This window comes from Sinohyriopsis cumingii, chromosome 17, assembly GCF_028554795.1.
Source record: "Sinohyriopsis cumingii isolate HCF-2022 chromosome 17, ASM2855479v2, whole genome shotgun sequence".
Taxonomy (NCBI): Eukaryota; Metazoa; Mollusca; class Bivalvia; order Unionida; family Unionidae; genus Sinohyriopsis; species Sinohyriopsis cumingii.
In genome coordinates, this window is record NC_142977.1 from 65,873,849 (window position 1) to 65,891,549 (window position 17,701).

The 17,701-nt window shown below is 35.4% G+C and overlaps 1 protein-coding gene across 1 annotated transcript in view; it reads left to right on the top strand.

Moving 5' to 3' along the window:
* The window catches only part of LOC149779139 (TNF receptor-associated factor 2-like), a 54,438-nt gene extending 42,862 nt beyond the window's left edge, over positions 1–11,576 (top strand). Inside the window, exon 6 of the mRNA XM_089939697.1 lies at positions 2,814–11,576. Coding sequence (XP_089795823.1) covers positions 2,814–3,851 — 1,038 coding nt within the window. The 3' untranslated portion in view covers positions 3,852–11,576. The remainder of the gene's footprint in view (positions 1–2,813) is intronic.
* Positions 11,577–17,701: the final 6,125 nt, after the last annotated feature.

Genomic DNA, 17,701 nt, shown 5'->3' on the forward strand with positions numbered 1-17,701 from the left:
CATAGTGACCCTGTGGCATGGTTCTGTGAGGGTACATTGCCTACAAAGACTCTCCGCCCCTGTAGCATGGTTCTGTGAGGGTACATTGCCTACAAAGACTCTCAACCCCTGTGGCATGGTTCTGTGAGGTTACATTGCCTACAAAGACTCTCCACCCCTGTGGCATGGTTCTGTGAGGGTACATTGCCTACAAAGACTCTCCACCCATGTGACATGGTTCTATGAGGGTACATTGCCTACAAAGACTCTCCACCCCTGTGGCATGGTTCTGTGAGGGTACATTGCCTACAAAGACTCTCCACCCCTGTGGCATGGTTCACTCCACCCCTGTGGCATGGTTCTGTGAGGGTACATTGCCTACAAAGACTCTCCACCCCTGTGGCATGGTTCTGTGAGGGTACATTGCCTACAAAGACTCTCCACCCCTGTGGCATGGTTCTGCGAGGGTACATTGCTTACAAAGACTCTCCACCCCTGTGGCATGGTTCTGTGAGGGTACATTGCCTACAAAGACTCTCCACCCCTGTGGCATGGTTCTGCGAGGGTACATTGCCTACAGAGACTCTCCACCCCTGTGGCATGGTTCTGCAAGGGAACATTGCCTACAAAGACTCTCCACCCCTGTGGCATGGTTCTGCGAGGGTACATTGCCTACAAAGACTCTCCACCCCTGTGGCATGGTTCTGTGAGGGTACATTGCCTACAAAGACTCTCCACCCCTGTGGCATGGTTCTGTGAGGATACATTACCTACAAAGACTCTCCACCCCTGTGGCATGGTTCTGTGAGGGTACATTGCCTTCAAAGACTCTCCACATTAAGTCAGCATGGTTGCAACATTGATTGACTTTTTCTTAATCTCAGCATGCTGTCTCCATCCCCTACAATGATACATGGAGGAACAAAGAACTGAATGAGCTGTACTGTACAAATGTTCCATTGATACAAAAATCAGTACCTGTTTAGCTGATTAAAAAAGCCATCTATTTACATGGAGCACTTTCATCTGGTCAACAGATTGGTTGTTATTTTCATGTTTTGAAATAAAATTTGAAATTGTATAAATATCAATCATTTGGATAAAAAAATGAAAGCAGGCATCAGTAAGCATGTAATTATGTATATTAATTGATAACCTTTTGCATCTTATTCTTTGGAATATAAAGAAAAACTTGGTATATTGGAAATATTGGAAATTCATCATAAATGGAATTTTTATTTGGTCTGGTGCATTTTTAGCTCTGCTGGTCATAGACCAGAAGAGATTATGGGATGGCCTATTGTCCATTGTCCAGTGTACATCTGTCTGTTAGTACAAGTTTTTTATTGCTACTCTTAATAAACTACATAGAGGATAGCTCAGAAATTTAATAAAAAAAACATTTATACCAGTGTTGGTCAAAGGTGAAAATGAAAATCTTGATGTTGCTATTTCAGCAGAACGAAAGTCATATTAACATGGGGTTTTCACAAGTCGTATTAACATGGGGTTTTCACAAGTCGTATTAACATGGGGTTTTCACATGTCATATTAACATGGGGTTTTCACAAGTCATATTAACATGGGGTTTTCACAAGTCATATTAATGTGAGGTTTTCACAAGTCGTATTAACATGGGGTTTTCACAAGTCGTATTAATATGGGGTTTTTACAAGTCGTATTCACATGGGGTTTTCACAAGAAGACAGCTTATGAAGTCTAGTTAAAAAATGTTTGCATTTGGACGCTCAATATGGCCACCACAATGGACATCTTGAAAATATTTTTATATCTACTCTTGAATGGATCATCATTGCAACTTTGTGTTTTCACTAAAAGACATGTCATGGTGTCTAGTTCATCCTAAAGAAAAATTGTGCCAATCTGACATCCAGGATGGCCACCACATGAGCCGACACAAAAATCTTACTGAATGGAAAGTCCTATCAGCATGGAGTTTTCATTGGATTATCACAAGAAGGCTTCTTATGACATCAAGTTAATGCAAATAAAAATGGTGCCAGTCTGTAATTAATTATGGAAGCCATCTTGAAAATCTTGTTGCAACTCCTCCTAAATGGAAAGTCTTGTCAGCATGAGGTTTTCACCAGGAGACAAATTGTGATATCTAGTTGGTCATGAAAGAAAATGGTCTCAATCTGACCTCAAATATGAATGCCACATACTACAAATCTAGTCAGTAATTCTCCAGAATGGATGGTATTGTCAATGTAGGGTTTTCAGAAGGCTTCTGATGGTGCCAGATTTCCCTTAAAACAATAATGCCAATTTTGTAATGTTGCCACAATGGTTAATTTGAAAATCTATTCATAATGAATATGATAAATGCTTTCATACTCACCATTTATAAACAGATGGTCTTGTCTTAAATTCCTGTAAATTTCTTTCAGACAGATGAGTATCAGTCACTTAAAGGGACACTTGTTCTCTCTTCAAATGTTTCATGGATGCACATGATCTTATTTTCTTTTGATTTAAAATTTGGAAGGGACTTGAATCATTTCTTGATTTGTTTCATTAATGGCAAGAGTATACAGTTATGATCCTTTCTACAGAAGAAAATCATCTGATATAAAACAAAGTGAAAATGGTATAGAACAGTCAATTTGTTCATCTGGATGCCACTGACGTTACACATATCTCTAGCACAAAATTTGTTTTCAGGCTTCAATTTGAGTGTTTCAGTACACCCAGTAAATGAATCATCAAGAGAGGTAGAATGACTCAGATGTTAAAAGTAGTATTATGTTATTTGCTTAAAACGTTTTCATATTTGATAAGGGCTTTTAATTGAACTATTGCAACTTTCACAGGTGGAAGGAAATAGATTTCCAAAACATGTGGAAGAGTCAGCTGGCAACCATTTGGTTTTTGCCATGAGGCAAGGAGACAGCATTAATCAGCATGTCCTCCAGTTGGAGGAAAGGATTAATAATATGTCAGGCTCAGAGACCTTACACCTAGCATGGCAACTCCAAAGTACAACTGAAAAGATGAACCAGATAGAACAGATAGTAGGAAATATGGCCTCTCATGCCTTGTCTGATAGCAGCACACAGGAGCAACATGTAGGGAGTGGTGAAATGCAGATGAGAGTTCGACAGCTGGAAGTAAAAACGGACACATTTGAGGGAATTGTTACAGCACTTCATCGAGAGACTGAGCAGTGCATCACTACACTGGAGACATTTGATCGACAGAGAAAAGTTGACAAGGAATTGATTGAATCAAATGAGCGCAAGATTCGATCGTTAGAGAGAACACTGGCTCTGAAGGATATGACAATAATGGATCTAGATGCAAGGATACAATCTCTTGAGTTTGCTAGCTATGATGGAATACTTCTGTGGAGAATCTATGAATTTAGCAAGCACAGACTGGAGGCTCAACAAGGGACAACTTTGAGCATTGACTCTCCAGCTTTCTACACCAGCCAAATTGGTTATAAGATGTGTATACGAATGTATCCCAATGGGGATGGGATGGGAAAGGGATCCCATATGTCCCTTTTCTTTGTTATCATGAGAGGTCCTTATGATGCCCTTTTGAGCTGGCCATTCATGCAGCGTGTAACTTTCATGCTGATTGACCAGAACAATCGAGAGCATGTCATCGACTCATTCCGACCTGACCCTGCAAGCTCGTCATTTAAACGACCTACATCAGATATGAACATAGATAGTGGATGCCCATTATTCATTCCACATGAACATTTGGATGACTCAAGTTATGGCTACATTAAGGAAGACGCAGTGTACATCAAAACTGTGGTTGATACAGCCAATCTACCCCTTCTGAACGACAACAGAAAACCTGCAGATGTGTCAAGCACAAAGAAGTACTCTGACTGAAATTGGGATTGTACATTAAAGTTCCCAAACTGACTACACTATGTAATTTTATATGACTCATTTATGTGAATAATTTCTTACATTTTTAAGCCTTGAGAAAAATAGTGTAAGTGTCATAAATTTAATTTGAAATGAATATAGATTTGTTTTATTTAAATTCGTGGTTCGGGGGAAACAACAAAAACCATGAAAATTGGTCCCCCACGAAAATTGATGATACTACGGTATTACAATTTGTTTGCAAATGACATATGATCTTAGTCATTTATTCTAAACTTGATTGTTAGAATGTTGTGGGCAGACTGCATTTAACTTTTTCATATATCACAGTATTAGAGAACAAGCTCATTTAGACCTTTACTATTTCTCCCAGTATTTGTTAGTACCTGCTGGACATAGACTAAATTTTATGATTCAATAATGGCTACTTTAGCATGCTGGTTGTTATCCATAGGCTGTCCAAATTTACAGCGAGTTAAATCAAACACATATTATTAAGTAATTATATATGGAGTGTATATCTAGTGTAAAATATGGTGGTGTCAAGTAATGCAAAGTCTTTTCTCGAAGGAAAACAAATTGGATCATGCAACCATTTTTCATTTTTGGTAATTAAGGGGGATAGATGAGATTTCTTACCAATCAATCCAATCTGTTTGCATTAAATGGGAAACATATTTTGTTTTGCCTAATATACAGTATGGCAAGTAAGATCTCCAGACTTTTCTTTCAGCTCAACATTTTCACTACAGGTAGACACTTGCTTTCACAAGCTTACACTTGTCAGTTACCCAGGTGACTCCAAGAAGGATTATGGTTTATATTAAATAAGTCCTTGTCCTATGCATGTCAGTTCATTCCTGTTTATTTAAGTCTGCTATGGTCATTTTTGTACATTTGTTTGCCTCCATCATATCCTGTTATGGGTTATTGGTCATTTCAGCCCAAGATGATTTGGTCCAGATATTTCGGGACACTGTATCAACCAGGATGGCATGGTCACACTTGTGACATTTAGCCCACTATATTTTAACATAGTATATAAAAACTTGTATAAATTTCAGTGATATTGGTAAAGAACATTAAATTTTGTGACTTAATGATAAATATTAATCAGATGTGATTGAATTACATCAATGCATGATCCAGTAACAGATAGCATTTGTCTGGTCAATCCATTTCATTTAGAATAACTTTTATGTTTTTATTTCTTCAAAATACATAATCTGCTGATACGTCACTATGATCACAAGCACATTCTTGATTTTTAATTATACTTTGATCATATGACCAATCATACTGTAGAGTAAGCAAAAGTTAAAGATGTGTAAGTGTAAATAAGCAGGATGAATGGAAATAACAGAATCAGAAATTACCATTTTAGTATGAGGTTTCAAGTTAGGAATTAGGAAAAAAATCTCAACATCAAGGACAGTTGAAAAGATAAGGTTGTGGGAGTCAGGAAATCAGTGAAAAATCTGGGTAGCTGGGTCATATTCTTCTAAAATGCTGAGTCAGCATCATTTAGTTACTAGGTAGTATGTTGGGCCTGCCCTGTATGAAAGTGAAGTGGGTGTTTGTATGTGATATAGTATATATAGATAAACTGTGCAAGAAAATTGAGAGGGAGGAGAAGTGAAATAAGAAACGTTCAGTGCAGGGGATAAACCATTGAGCTAAAATTGGAGTAGTGGACAAGACGTGTGTGTGTGTGTATATATATATATATATATATATATATATAGTAATTATCCAAAATGACTTCACTGTGCTCCCCAAACCCCAATCCCATGTGGACAATTAGAGATCTCGGGTCAGACTCTGCTGTGTATGTGTTATTTGCATTGTTGTTGTTTATGATTACATTACATTAAATAACAAAAGGTCTAAAAAATGTGCTGCTGTTGTCAGTGATCCCAATAATTGAATATATATGTGTATAACAGCCTTTGCACATGATGGCTAATCATACTATAGTTGTGTTGTTTTAGTAGAAAATGATTATTTCCCTCATGACCAATGAAAATCATTTCAGCAATTAAAATTGTGGACCATATATACTCATTAATATTATCACCAATATTCAGAGATCATTATAAAGAACCAAAGTATATTCTAATGAAAACATGAGCATTCCAGTAGCACACTATGTCCATAATCAAGCATGGTAGAATCATCTGTCAAAACTGTTTTTGGGCCAAAATGATTAGGAGTCCTGCTATATCAGATCATCTCATGTTACATTGTCTAAGTCATCAATTTCGTCTATGTTCAGTAACTCATGAAGGACTTAATGGATTGGTGATGTTTTAGATAAAAAGACCCCGCTCAAGTTCCATTTTCACCCTTTTGCAGGCAAAAGTATTAGAGTTACTTGTTTGACTTGGCACTTTGCTCTTCAACTTTACTTTTGCTTAATGACATTGAAAGGATTTTTTTGATTGAAATAAAATTTTGTATGAAACATTATCTTATAGAACACATAGATCAAATTAGATTTTCACTGCAATTCAACAAAATCTTATGAATCATAGCCCCAATTTAACTTTGAAATTTACCATCTAATTTCATTTCCACTTTTGACTAACTTAATGGGTTTAAATTTAATTTAATATGAGGCTTTATATGGGTAAAGTTTTAATTTTATCATTTTCTAACAAAACTTTATGAAGTTCAGGTCCCTTTTGAACTTATGATTTTGTGCTGTAATTGCTAGATTGTGGCATCCATGGCATATGGACACATTTCTTGTTTGCTGAAAATATTTCATTTGAGAGCCTAATTGTTATTTCTTAACTTTCTCAGTAATTGGTAAGAGTTAAATTATCTATGAGAATATAGAGCTCAAAAATTAAAGCAGCTAACAAAGACAAAATGAAATAAATCTAAAATACCAATCAAAAAGTAAACAAAAAGGTAACTGCAGTATGCTGAAGGTAGGAATTTGCCAGACTTTGACAAGATTTTTTTCTTGTAAATATTAAACCTTTTTCTTTCCTTTTGCATTTGCCATGGAATTAGTATGTAGACACACTAAGGATGATATGCAATGATTGTGGTAGATAGAAAGGGAGGGGTGCACCTCATCTGCTTTTGAAACCCACTGACAAAATCCATTCCGGCCCTAACTCTTTCTACACAGCACAGATGCACACACAGCCATTAGAAAGAATACCTCTGTTGTGAAATTGCAGCTCTTACATATGCCTATGTAAAACACATATCAAGCTGGAAAACAATAATTGTAGGAATTTGTAGAAAAGCAGCACTATCCTCACATTATTATCTTTTTATCACAATTTCAACTATTATATGTACAGGTGTCCCACCCATCTAGGCTCTGTCTCCTTGGGGCAGATCAAAATTACACAACTGTAAACACATCATTAATCATATTTTCACATTTGAAATATCTTAAGCAGGCAGAGTTGTGTTCTGTTCTATGACTCATGAAACCACAGTAGATTTTATTTACATATCAGCAAAAATGTGGACAAGATGTTTGAATCAAACAAGTGTAATATTGTTTAGAGAGGATATGACAATCATATATATATATATATATATATATATATATTAAACTATTTAGACAACTGGATATATATTCATGGATTGTAAACCATGCAGAATACCTGATATGCATATTGTACAATGATTCTTAAACTCTGGCTGATCACCAGATACTGTTATCTGATTGGCCAATTGCAATAAACTTGAGCCTAACAGACATCTACATTTTGTGATCAGCCTGAGTTGCAGCGTGAGAAAGTTTTTATAATGTTTAGGTCTGTTGTAATTATGTAAATAATAAAGTGGATTAATTGTAATGCCTTCTAGAACTTTAAATGATTTTGAGACTGTTACTGTCATTCTTAAATATTGTTTCCCAGTTATTATGTAAGTTCTAACACATGTTACATCATATAACCCTAATGAAATACTTATGGAAATCATTTTGGTTACTGTATAATGATACATATTCCTCACTATAAATCCTTCATTTTCACACAATTTCTGTTATATGGTGGGTTTGTAGGATCTCATTTCATTACATTGTTGTGAAATTTTATGTATATTATTTGCCATTATAAGTCGGTTGCACCATAAAGCATTATACTAACCGCTCCGGTGGCCTAATGGTTAGAGCGCCTGCCTCGGATGCGGGAAGTCATGGGTTCGATCCCTGGTCGAGTCATACCAAAGACTTACAAAAATGGTACTAACAGCTGCCTCGCTTGGCGCTCAGCATTAAGAGGTTAGTGTTAGGACTGGTTGGCCTGGTGTCAGGATAATGTGACTGGGTGGGACATCATGCTCATATCTGCAGCCTGATACTCCAGTGCTAGACATCACTATAAACTGTCACACTGCAGACATCGTAGCGATATGATTGAAAAATTGCTAAAGCTATGTTAAAAATCCAAATCACACACATACACACACAAGCATTATACTCTATTGCTCTCATGGACAGTGTTATAGTGAGTGTGAACTGAATCGTGTATTTCATTATAACTCAGTCACATTATTTTATGAAATCTTAATTATTACATTTTTTAAATGACTAGCTATTGATGATTTGTCAAAACATATGAACATTTAATTATTTGTGAACAAACACATTTCATTATCAGTTGTAAATAGAGTACAATATATTATGTCCAAACTACATAAAGCTAAAAATTGTATTTGGTCCTGAAGGAATCTTGGTTTTGTGAGGTTACACTGTATTTGAAAAAGAAAGGCAATATTAAAATAAAGGGGAATAATAACTTAAGGCTGAGACATTAAAGTTTTCACTTGAAAGGGAGAAATAAAATAAGGATATGGCATTAAAGTTTGCATTTGATAGAAAAAGGGATGTGACACTTTTAAGTTTGCACTTGAAAGAGAAACGAATGTTTAAAGAAGGTTTTGACATTTTTAAAATTGCACTTGAAAGGTGTAATATTTAAATAATGATGTGACAATTTATGTTTGCACTTGAAAGAGAATATTTAAATAATTACATGACACTTTTAAGTTGAAAAAGAATATTTAAACAAAGATGTTATATTTTTAAGTTTGTTATTGAAAGAGATAGAATATTTATACAAAAATGTGATATTATTAAGTTTGCACATGAAAGAGAAAGAATATTTAAATGTAACATTTTAATTTTACACTCGAAAGAAAATGGGAGTGTAAAAGCAAGGGGAATGGTAAAATAGAATTAGGAGAATATTAAAATGGGGATTGACATTTAAGGTTTTTGACTTCAGTTTACATTCAAGAAGATCGTTGTAAATTCAGTTGTTCATTATGGTGTTTTATATCTTTACAAGATCAGTCAGTGTTGAACACATTTCATATAGTGTTATTTATGACTATCCATTCTGTAACATCCCATCATGTGACTTGAATAGTAAGTTCTACAGAGATAAAGACAATGATTGATGTAAGTTTTAGTCATTTCACCAGTTGTGTACTTTAATTAATTACAACACCTTTCCTATAAACTCTTCATCTAATATGGTGTTACAGATAAACATCCATCTTGTAACATCACATTACATGACTTAATTGACATTATCTACAGATTTATATTGTTGTAAATGCCTTTGCTAATTAGGATTAGAAATGGTATCACAACAAGAGTAATCTGAGTTCGAGTCTCTAACCTTTTGGAAATTCTGCTGCTAAATTAATAATTATAGTAAATTTGTTCAAACAGTCATTGAGACTATATTTTATATCCCAATTCAACCTTCTTACCTTGAAATAGGCATTTTGAGGTAAATTGTATGCTCCGTTGTTTCTGAGAACTAATGGATCTTTATTACAGTAAGAGACACACAGGTCCTGTACACATTCAGCATCAATTATTTCAATATTTGGTGTAATTTCTTACGATTTGATTCTACATACCAGCAGTGCAAATTTGGGACCCAGGGAAGGCACATCCAAAACAGATTTGCCACCCATAGATGCATTTAAATTTGTGTAATTTTCATATAAACTCACTTTGAGTGATCAGGGTACCTTGGCATATGTTTTTAAAATGTCCCTTCCCTAGGTACCAGGTATGTTAAATGAAACAGTTTTTGTTACCAGGCATGTTTAAATGGAACAACCCTGACATTATGGTTTGAAACCAAATTAGGTAAGTGGTTTTATATTAGGAAACTGATTTTCTACAAGAATGCTTGGACTAATGCCAGAGTGTAAGAGTTCTTTCCTTTTCAGAAACTGTATTTTGTGTAGTTTTTCATACCCTTTAATTTTTTGTACATCTCCTAGATGTAATAATATTAAATTCTTAAATTTATGATGTTTTGTGTACATTGTACCTCATATTTTTCACAATTTTTTAATAATATTTGTACATACAAGTTCTTCAGAGAAGATTTATTTGTGGAAATTCAAAAATGGCAAAGGAGTAAATGTCTGTAAATTGCATTACAGGTAAGAATTTGGTTGTCTTTGGTACTGTTGTCTTGTATATTATACCTTTGTTTACATTTTTTCTTCTCGTTGCAAAATAAAAGTCTTTAGACACACTAAGCCCCTTGTTTTGATATGCAATCTTTGTGGTAGATGAAAATTGAAGATTACATTATCACCCTCCCATGCATAACTTTTTCTGATATTATTGCAGTATCTCTTTAAAAAATGCATTATTTAAACTAATGTCTGATATACTTTCGATTTATTTTATACACGTTTGTCAGATTTTACAAGGAAAACAAAAATAGCTTGAAATATTCATCATAGACAATTCCACGAACCAAACAAAATTCCCATATACACTTGAAACATTCAGATGTGACAGTTGCCCCACTTGCACGTCTCAAACAAAAAAAAGATTCCTGTTTGAGCACTTTTATCAAATAGAAACTTTGTGAAACTTTAAGTCTGCCTTCAAAAGATGTCATCCTCACACTTCATCAGTAGTGTGAGAATGTACTGGTATGTTTTAGATTTTGACCTCTGATGTGTGGTTGATTATAGGTCACGGCCTTCTAGCCCCCAAAATATGTACTTATATTGGTAAAAAGCTATGATGTATGCACAACCCAAGGTTTGTAATCGGTGAAAGTGATCAATATGTGACCAAATAAGAGGACAGTCATAGGGGATAGAAAGCTGTGACCTATTATCAGCCATAGATCAGTAACCAAAACTATGGTAGACATAATGATCTGCATGGCAAAGTGTTCAATCAGGCCTATATTATTGATTTTGGCTATACTACAAATATCTTTACTGCTACAGAAATAGTTTTGGTTTGCTATTATACAGTGTTGCAAAGAATATTTTATACTGCCAGAGAATATTTTATATTTTAGTCTTTATTTAAGATTGTGTAAGAGAGTAAAGGTGCTAATGTTGAGTAGAGATCAATGCCAAAAAGTTATTTCTTTCCATTTAAGAATTGTTAACAGTAAAGTCATCTATGAGAAAATGGAAGACTAAATTCCAAGCAATTGCAGAGAATAAACTAAAAGAACAGTAGCTATAAATTATTTTAAAGGTAAGAATTTGCCAGACTTTGACAAGATGCTGTTTCCTAAATATTAGAACATTTTCCTTATTTAATTATTTACAAAATAAACGACTTATGATATGCAGTCTTTGTGATTGATGGAAATTGAAGGTTACTATGCATAGAACACCAGCCCTGTGCTGTCTCAGCTAAATGTATCTTGATATCATTGTGGTATCTCATTAAAAAATGTGTTCTGATTTAGTATTCAAAGTAATTTCTTTAATACCTTGTGTTTATTTTGTACATATGTTTCCTATTGTATAAGGAAATATTAATTGGCATCAAAACACACACACAACATTCAAAATTATCCCTCTATTGTGACAGTTGCCCCTCCTGCACATGCTTTTTATAAAAAAGATTCTGGTTGTTGTACTTTTATCATATGGAGACTTTGTCCACAATGCAGCATTATCCTCAAACTTTTGTCAGTTTGTCACAATCCCAACTATTATACATGTGTATACATGTGTCACCCTCCCTCGGGGCTCTACTTCTATGGGGCACATTGCAATTCTAAAACTGTCGAGTACCTCCAATTATATTGCCAAGTTTGAAGTACCTCTAATGGTGTAGTGGGAGCCGAGTGACAAATCACAACACATTGAATATACAATTACATGTCGGCATAATTGGTCCTGTTCCCCCCAGGGGTGAGTAAAATTTTGATACCAACTCTGATCACATTTACAAGTTTTAAATAATAATCATAAATAGTATGGATTTGCACAACATTACATGAGCATGCATGAGAATTGTATGATCATATAATCCTATCTTTTCTATGAAAAGTGCCCAAAAAATATCTTACTAGAGACTGTAACTCGCTTGATGATAAAAAGAAATGAAATCCTTAACTTTTAAATTTTAATTTAAATAACCCATGCCACCATCAGTCTTAAATAAAACTTAGCAATGTTTTTGTGTAAATATAGGCACAAGTAACTTGATTGGAAAATGCTTTTGTTTAGGAACATGTACAAATATCTCGGAGAATTTCCTTATGTTTACTTTAAATGACTTGAGAAACCTGTGATGTCTATGCTTTAGCATATTAACTGCAACATAAATCAAGTTTTTATTTTCAAAATTGACACAATGAATCTGCACTGCTGGGTATGTATTGAAAATTTGGCAAAACCAGGGGAAAATAAGTGTAATAATATGAATTTTGTACATGTAAAATCTACCACGGTGTTAGAGTTGACTGTTGGACAGTTCTCCATTTCAGACAAACAAGGGTTAAACAGATCAGGGTAAGACCACATTTATGGATGGATGTTGAATGGACCACACGAATGCATGATAAACAGAATTCGATTGATGGTTGTTGAGTGGTTAATATGGATCAATGATAAACTGCAGTTGATTGATGGTTGTTGAGTGGTTAATATGGATCAATGATAAACTGCAGTTGATTGATGGTTGTTGAGTGGTTAATATGGATCAATGATAAACTGCAGTTGATTGATGGTTGTTGAGTGGTTAATATGGATCTATGATAAACTGCAGTTGATTGATGGTTGTTGAGTGGTTAATATGGATCTATGATAAACTGCAGTTGATTGATGGTTGTTGAGTGGTTAATATGGATCAATGATAAACTGCAGTTGATTGATCATTGACGCTTCATGTTCATGTAGGATATAAATTCATTGAAGTTTATACACATGCTACTATTACTGAAAGTAACCATTGTTGTCATTAAGGCATATGTACACCTTTTATGATCATAATTATACTGGTGTTTGCATAGGACTAACTGAACATAGTATTGTCCAGAGTCTGATGTTTAAACGAGGGTTTACAAATCAAACTTCATATAAAGCCTTGAATAATTTGTACCATACTGCAACAGCATTGACTTGGACTTACTGTTGATATATAATGCATCAGAAGACAAAGTTCTACATTATACCGAGGTAAACCTGAAAAATTTATATAGGTTTACAAACCGAACACAATAATATAAATTCTTGAATAATCATTTCTGTAAAGGGGCCCGTAGACTACCTTAGGTTGGGGTAGGGTGCTCCCATTATTATCTTTAATTATCCTAGAAGACCCACACTGGCTCGTTTTTGTTAGAAATTGAAGTAGTGATAGAGATGCAAAGCTCCAAGTCCCCAGTCAGCGATGCCGACAGTTAAATTACTGAATACACAAAAGGTGGAATTCAAATAAACAACAAATTTAATGCCATTCAGATACAGATAGTCCTTCCTCAAATGAAATTCAATATTCAAAACCCTATCACTCGTCTTTTACTCGACCAAGTGATGGCCTATTTCATCATCTGACATAGTGTGATAGATTTCCCTCCTGTCCTGTGTTTCTACTCATCTGTAGTATTTTTTGACTGGTACCCAGTACTCCTTCAGTCCAACAACCACGTCCTTCAACCTTCCACTGCCGTTCTCTCCTTTTCTTGTCTCCCAGAGATTCGGGACCAACTGTACCATGGTATTTCCCTTCTCTGTCTCCTACAGTTACTCCGGTCCCTAAAAGCTTCCTGTCCGAACACACACAAGAACATTAGTATATTCCTCTAGCTATCTAGCCTCACACTAAACAACAGGGGCCCCGAGTGGCCGAGTGGTCTAAAGCGCTCTTCGTTACGGATCACTGCCATCTCACCTCTCTCTGCGGCGGTTCGAGTCTAAGATTCAGCCATGTGGGTATGTGAGAAAGCTTGCCAGTAGCTTCTCGTGGGTCGGTGGTTCTTTCCTGGGTTTTCCCAGGTTCTTCCTCCACCATTAATACTGGCCGCCATGTATAGCCAATCAAGTGCTGAAAAATGGCGTTAAACCCCACAACAACAACAACAACAACTAAACAACAATCTATCATCAGATAAGCCATTACCTTCTTTGGTCACGCATTCGTGCACATCGAAATACCCATACTTTCTGGTATGGTATACATGGTATCAACTGCTTATCATGCATATATCAATAGGTTTCATCCAATCGGTATATATAGATTCTCAATCTTATTATACAGAACAATATAACATAATCAGACGCATTTCTGTACATTACACTTCTACAAAGTGTACACAGATATCCACATATCCATGCGCTGATATATCTTTACACATCATACTCCTACAAAGTATGCACAAATAGTCAAATACTCATTAACTAATGTTGCACACTGCGACCATTATACAAAGTTATAATTAAATTCAACATTTGCAAATCTAGAATATCACATGAATAAATGCAAGAGGTTACTACGAATTAACTAAATAGCGAATTACAATATTAATTCTTTACATAAACATTGCTCATATCTCAAAATATGCATGCAGATCAAACACTACAAATGAATCAAACCCTACAAATGGTAATTATACGTACTAACGATTCTAGTAATGACAAATGGTAATTCTACGTACTAACGATTCTAGTAATGAAGTATACATACTTCACATAAAGTACAATTACATTGCCGTAATAGATTGTGGCAATCGAGCAAATAAGTCACTGACCTTTCCGAAGCTCCTTGTAATTCCCAGAATAACAATGTTTCCCGCCAATTTCGAATGACATCGGAGTAGCTTATAACTTCCTTATGTAATTCCCGCAAGATGGTTTACTGACTAGTGACGTTTAGTTTCAAGACACTTGATTTAAACTTGCGATGCCAATGGATGCCACGCCTTGCTCAATTCTGAGTGGATGTCGATTCACCCATGGTCTACATAATTAGCAGACATTGCCTCTTCGGCAGTCTGTCAAGGGTGGATTTACGACCCTCACTTGATGTTCCTTTGAGCCAACACCGGCAATTAATGCCACTTACCTGTGAATTGCACTCAGCAGAATAAGGAGCCAGTAACAAGTTCCTATGACCACGTTATATACAACTGGCTTCCCATCCGTCTTTTTTATGTCAGCTTACACTCGCAACATTTATGAAGCGAATAATTAGCCTCAGGGTCTAGCATATACATGTTGCAATCTGTCTATTGTTCCTTACTTATAACGTGATAATTTCCATACTGTGATAGGATTGACCCAGACCTATTGATGGTACATAATGCATCAGAAGAGCTGGGCCTACATTATAGAGAGGTAAACTGGCTAGTTATATAGGTTTACAAACAAAACAAAATATAAATCCTTGTATATTTTGTATGATATTGCGGTAGCGTTGACCCAGGTCTGCTGTTGGTAGGTAATGCATCAGAAGAGCTGGGTCTACATCAGGGGTCTCAAACTCAAACCACCCCGAGGGCTGCATGAGGGCATTTTTGATGGCCCAAGGGCCGCACCACCTTTGTTATCTCTTATGACACCTTGTAACGCCAATCATTTTGTGGGCCACAGGATACGGCTTGGCGGGCCGCGTGTTTGAGACCCTTGGTCTACATTGTACCACTGTAAAGTACAATAGTCCCCCACTATAATAAGCATTCAAGGGAGGCATATAATTATACTGTGTTACAGGTAAGATTGCCTTATAGTGGGCTTCCTTACATGTGAAATAATATTATTCAGCCAGATAGGTGGGATCTACAGTCACATCCTTGTTGCATTGGGGACTGTTATATCAGGACAATCCTATATCAGATACCTTGCTATAATAAACACCTTTATATTGAGGGGATGCTGTATTTAATTGGAATGTACTATTTGTGCAGCTGCCTCCAATCCACGTTATCTGTAAATAATCTAATATCAATGAGTATTAAAACAAAATAAAATAATAACCAATGGGACAAAGCTGTAAAAAATGCTATCGTGGCCCATTTCTGAGGCGTAACTAATAAATGAAATCGTGTCCCATATTTGCATTTTGAGACAATTTTGTACAAAGATGATATATAAACAAAGGGTCCATCCATATATGATATCACATAATTTTGGAGGATATGTGACCCTCCTCCCTCCATTGTCACATTCATCACAAAAACTCAGACCCCTTCATAAAAAATGTTGCATAGCTTTGACCCCCTCCCCATAAAAAGTTTATGAAATCACTTTGTATAGAGAAACATACAACAATACAACACTGGGTTCAGAATTATTTTATACTTTCAGGAATATTTTTATCTACATGGGTTTAGTCCTCTGAAACTTGTACTAAAGAGAAAAAGTATGGATAAGATAAAGACTTAAAATCCAAGGAATAAATTTGTAGACATCTCATCTGATCAATTTATTTCTCAATGTTCTCTTCCTCCCACTGTGATAGTACTAAACTACGTAGTTTACATTATCTTTGGTTGATGGCACTTGTTTTTTTATGACCTCCCAGTTTTCGAAACCCCATAGCCCCATCCCACATTGTCATACAAGTTGGACACGCACACCTAGTGCGTAAAGTCATATATGAACAGTCCCAACTGGTCATACATCATAAACATGTTTAGATGTTTATGAAGTCAATAATGGTTTGATTTGGTGATTTACAGTACTACAACACAAGCAGGTTATTTTGTGCCAAAGACTACATGGTATCTGATCTAGGCTAATCTGATTGTATGATTTGAACCTGCATCTCAGTGGTTACGAGTATGGTCCATCGACTGACGGACATCTGTGACTTCTGCCTCCATAGTCACCACTTTCAGCCTAAAAGAGAGTACACTAGTTCCATCTACATACTACAGCCTGCAGAAAGTCATGAATGTAGATATACCCAGGACAGTAAAAAAGTTTACAAAGTCAAATATGTTATATTAATACATGATTTATTTTGTGATAAACATGATATGCCTAATATTTTGAGACCCAACTTTAATGGAAGACTTCAAAAGTCAATTGAATGTCGAGGTTTACACACGTTCAAATTTAGAAAGTGTTCTTTTGCATACCAGGGCCCAGCAACGTGGAATGAATTGCCCACTGAACTTAGACACAAAGACACAGTGATCACATTCAAGAGTGCTCTTAAAACTCACTTATTTCGACAGCAAGAACAAACTTGAAGACCTAATAATGTTTCCTACCTTAAATATTTTCAGCATGTTTTTTTTATGTTTTCTAATTTCATGGTGTTTGTTTTTGTAATCATATCATTATATATGTTTTTTTATGTTATAGGTGTTGTCTAATGTTGTAAAGCGCTTAGAGCTTCTAAAGATTAGGTGCTCTACAAAGTCCTCATTATTATTATTATTATTATTATTATACCACAGCCCGCAGAAAGTCGTGGATGTAGATATAGCCTTGACAGTAAACACGTTTAAAAACAAACAAAAAACATTAATACATGATTTATTTTATGATAATCATGATATACCTAACAGATGAGCCGTAAATACATGATATGCCTAACAGATGAGCCGTAAATACATGATATGCCCAACAGA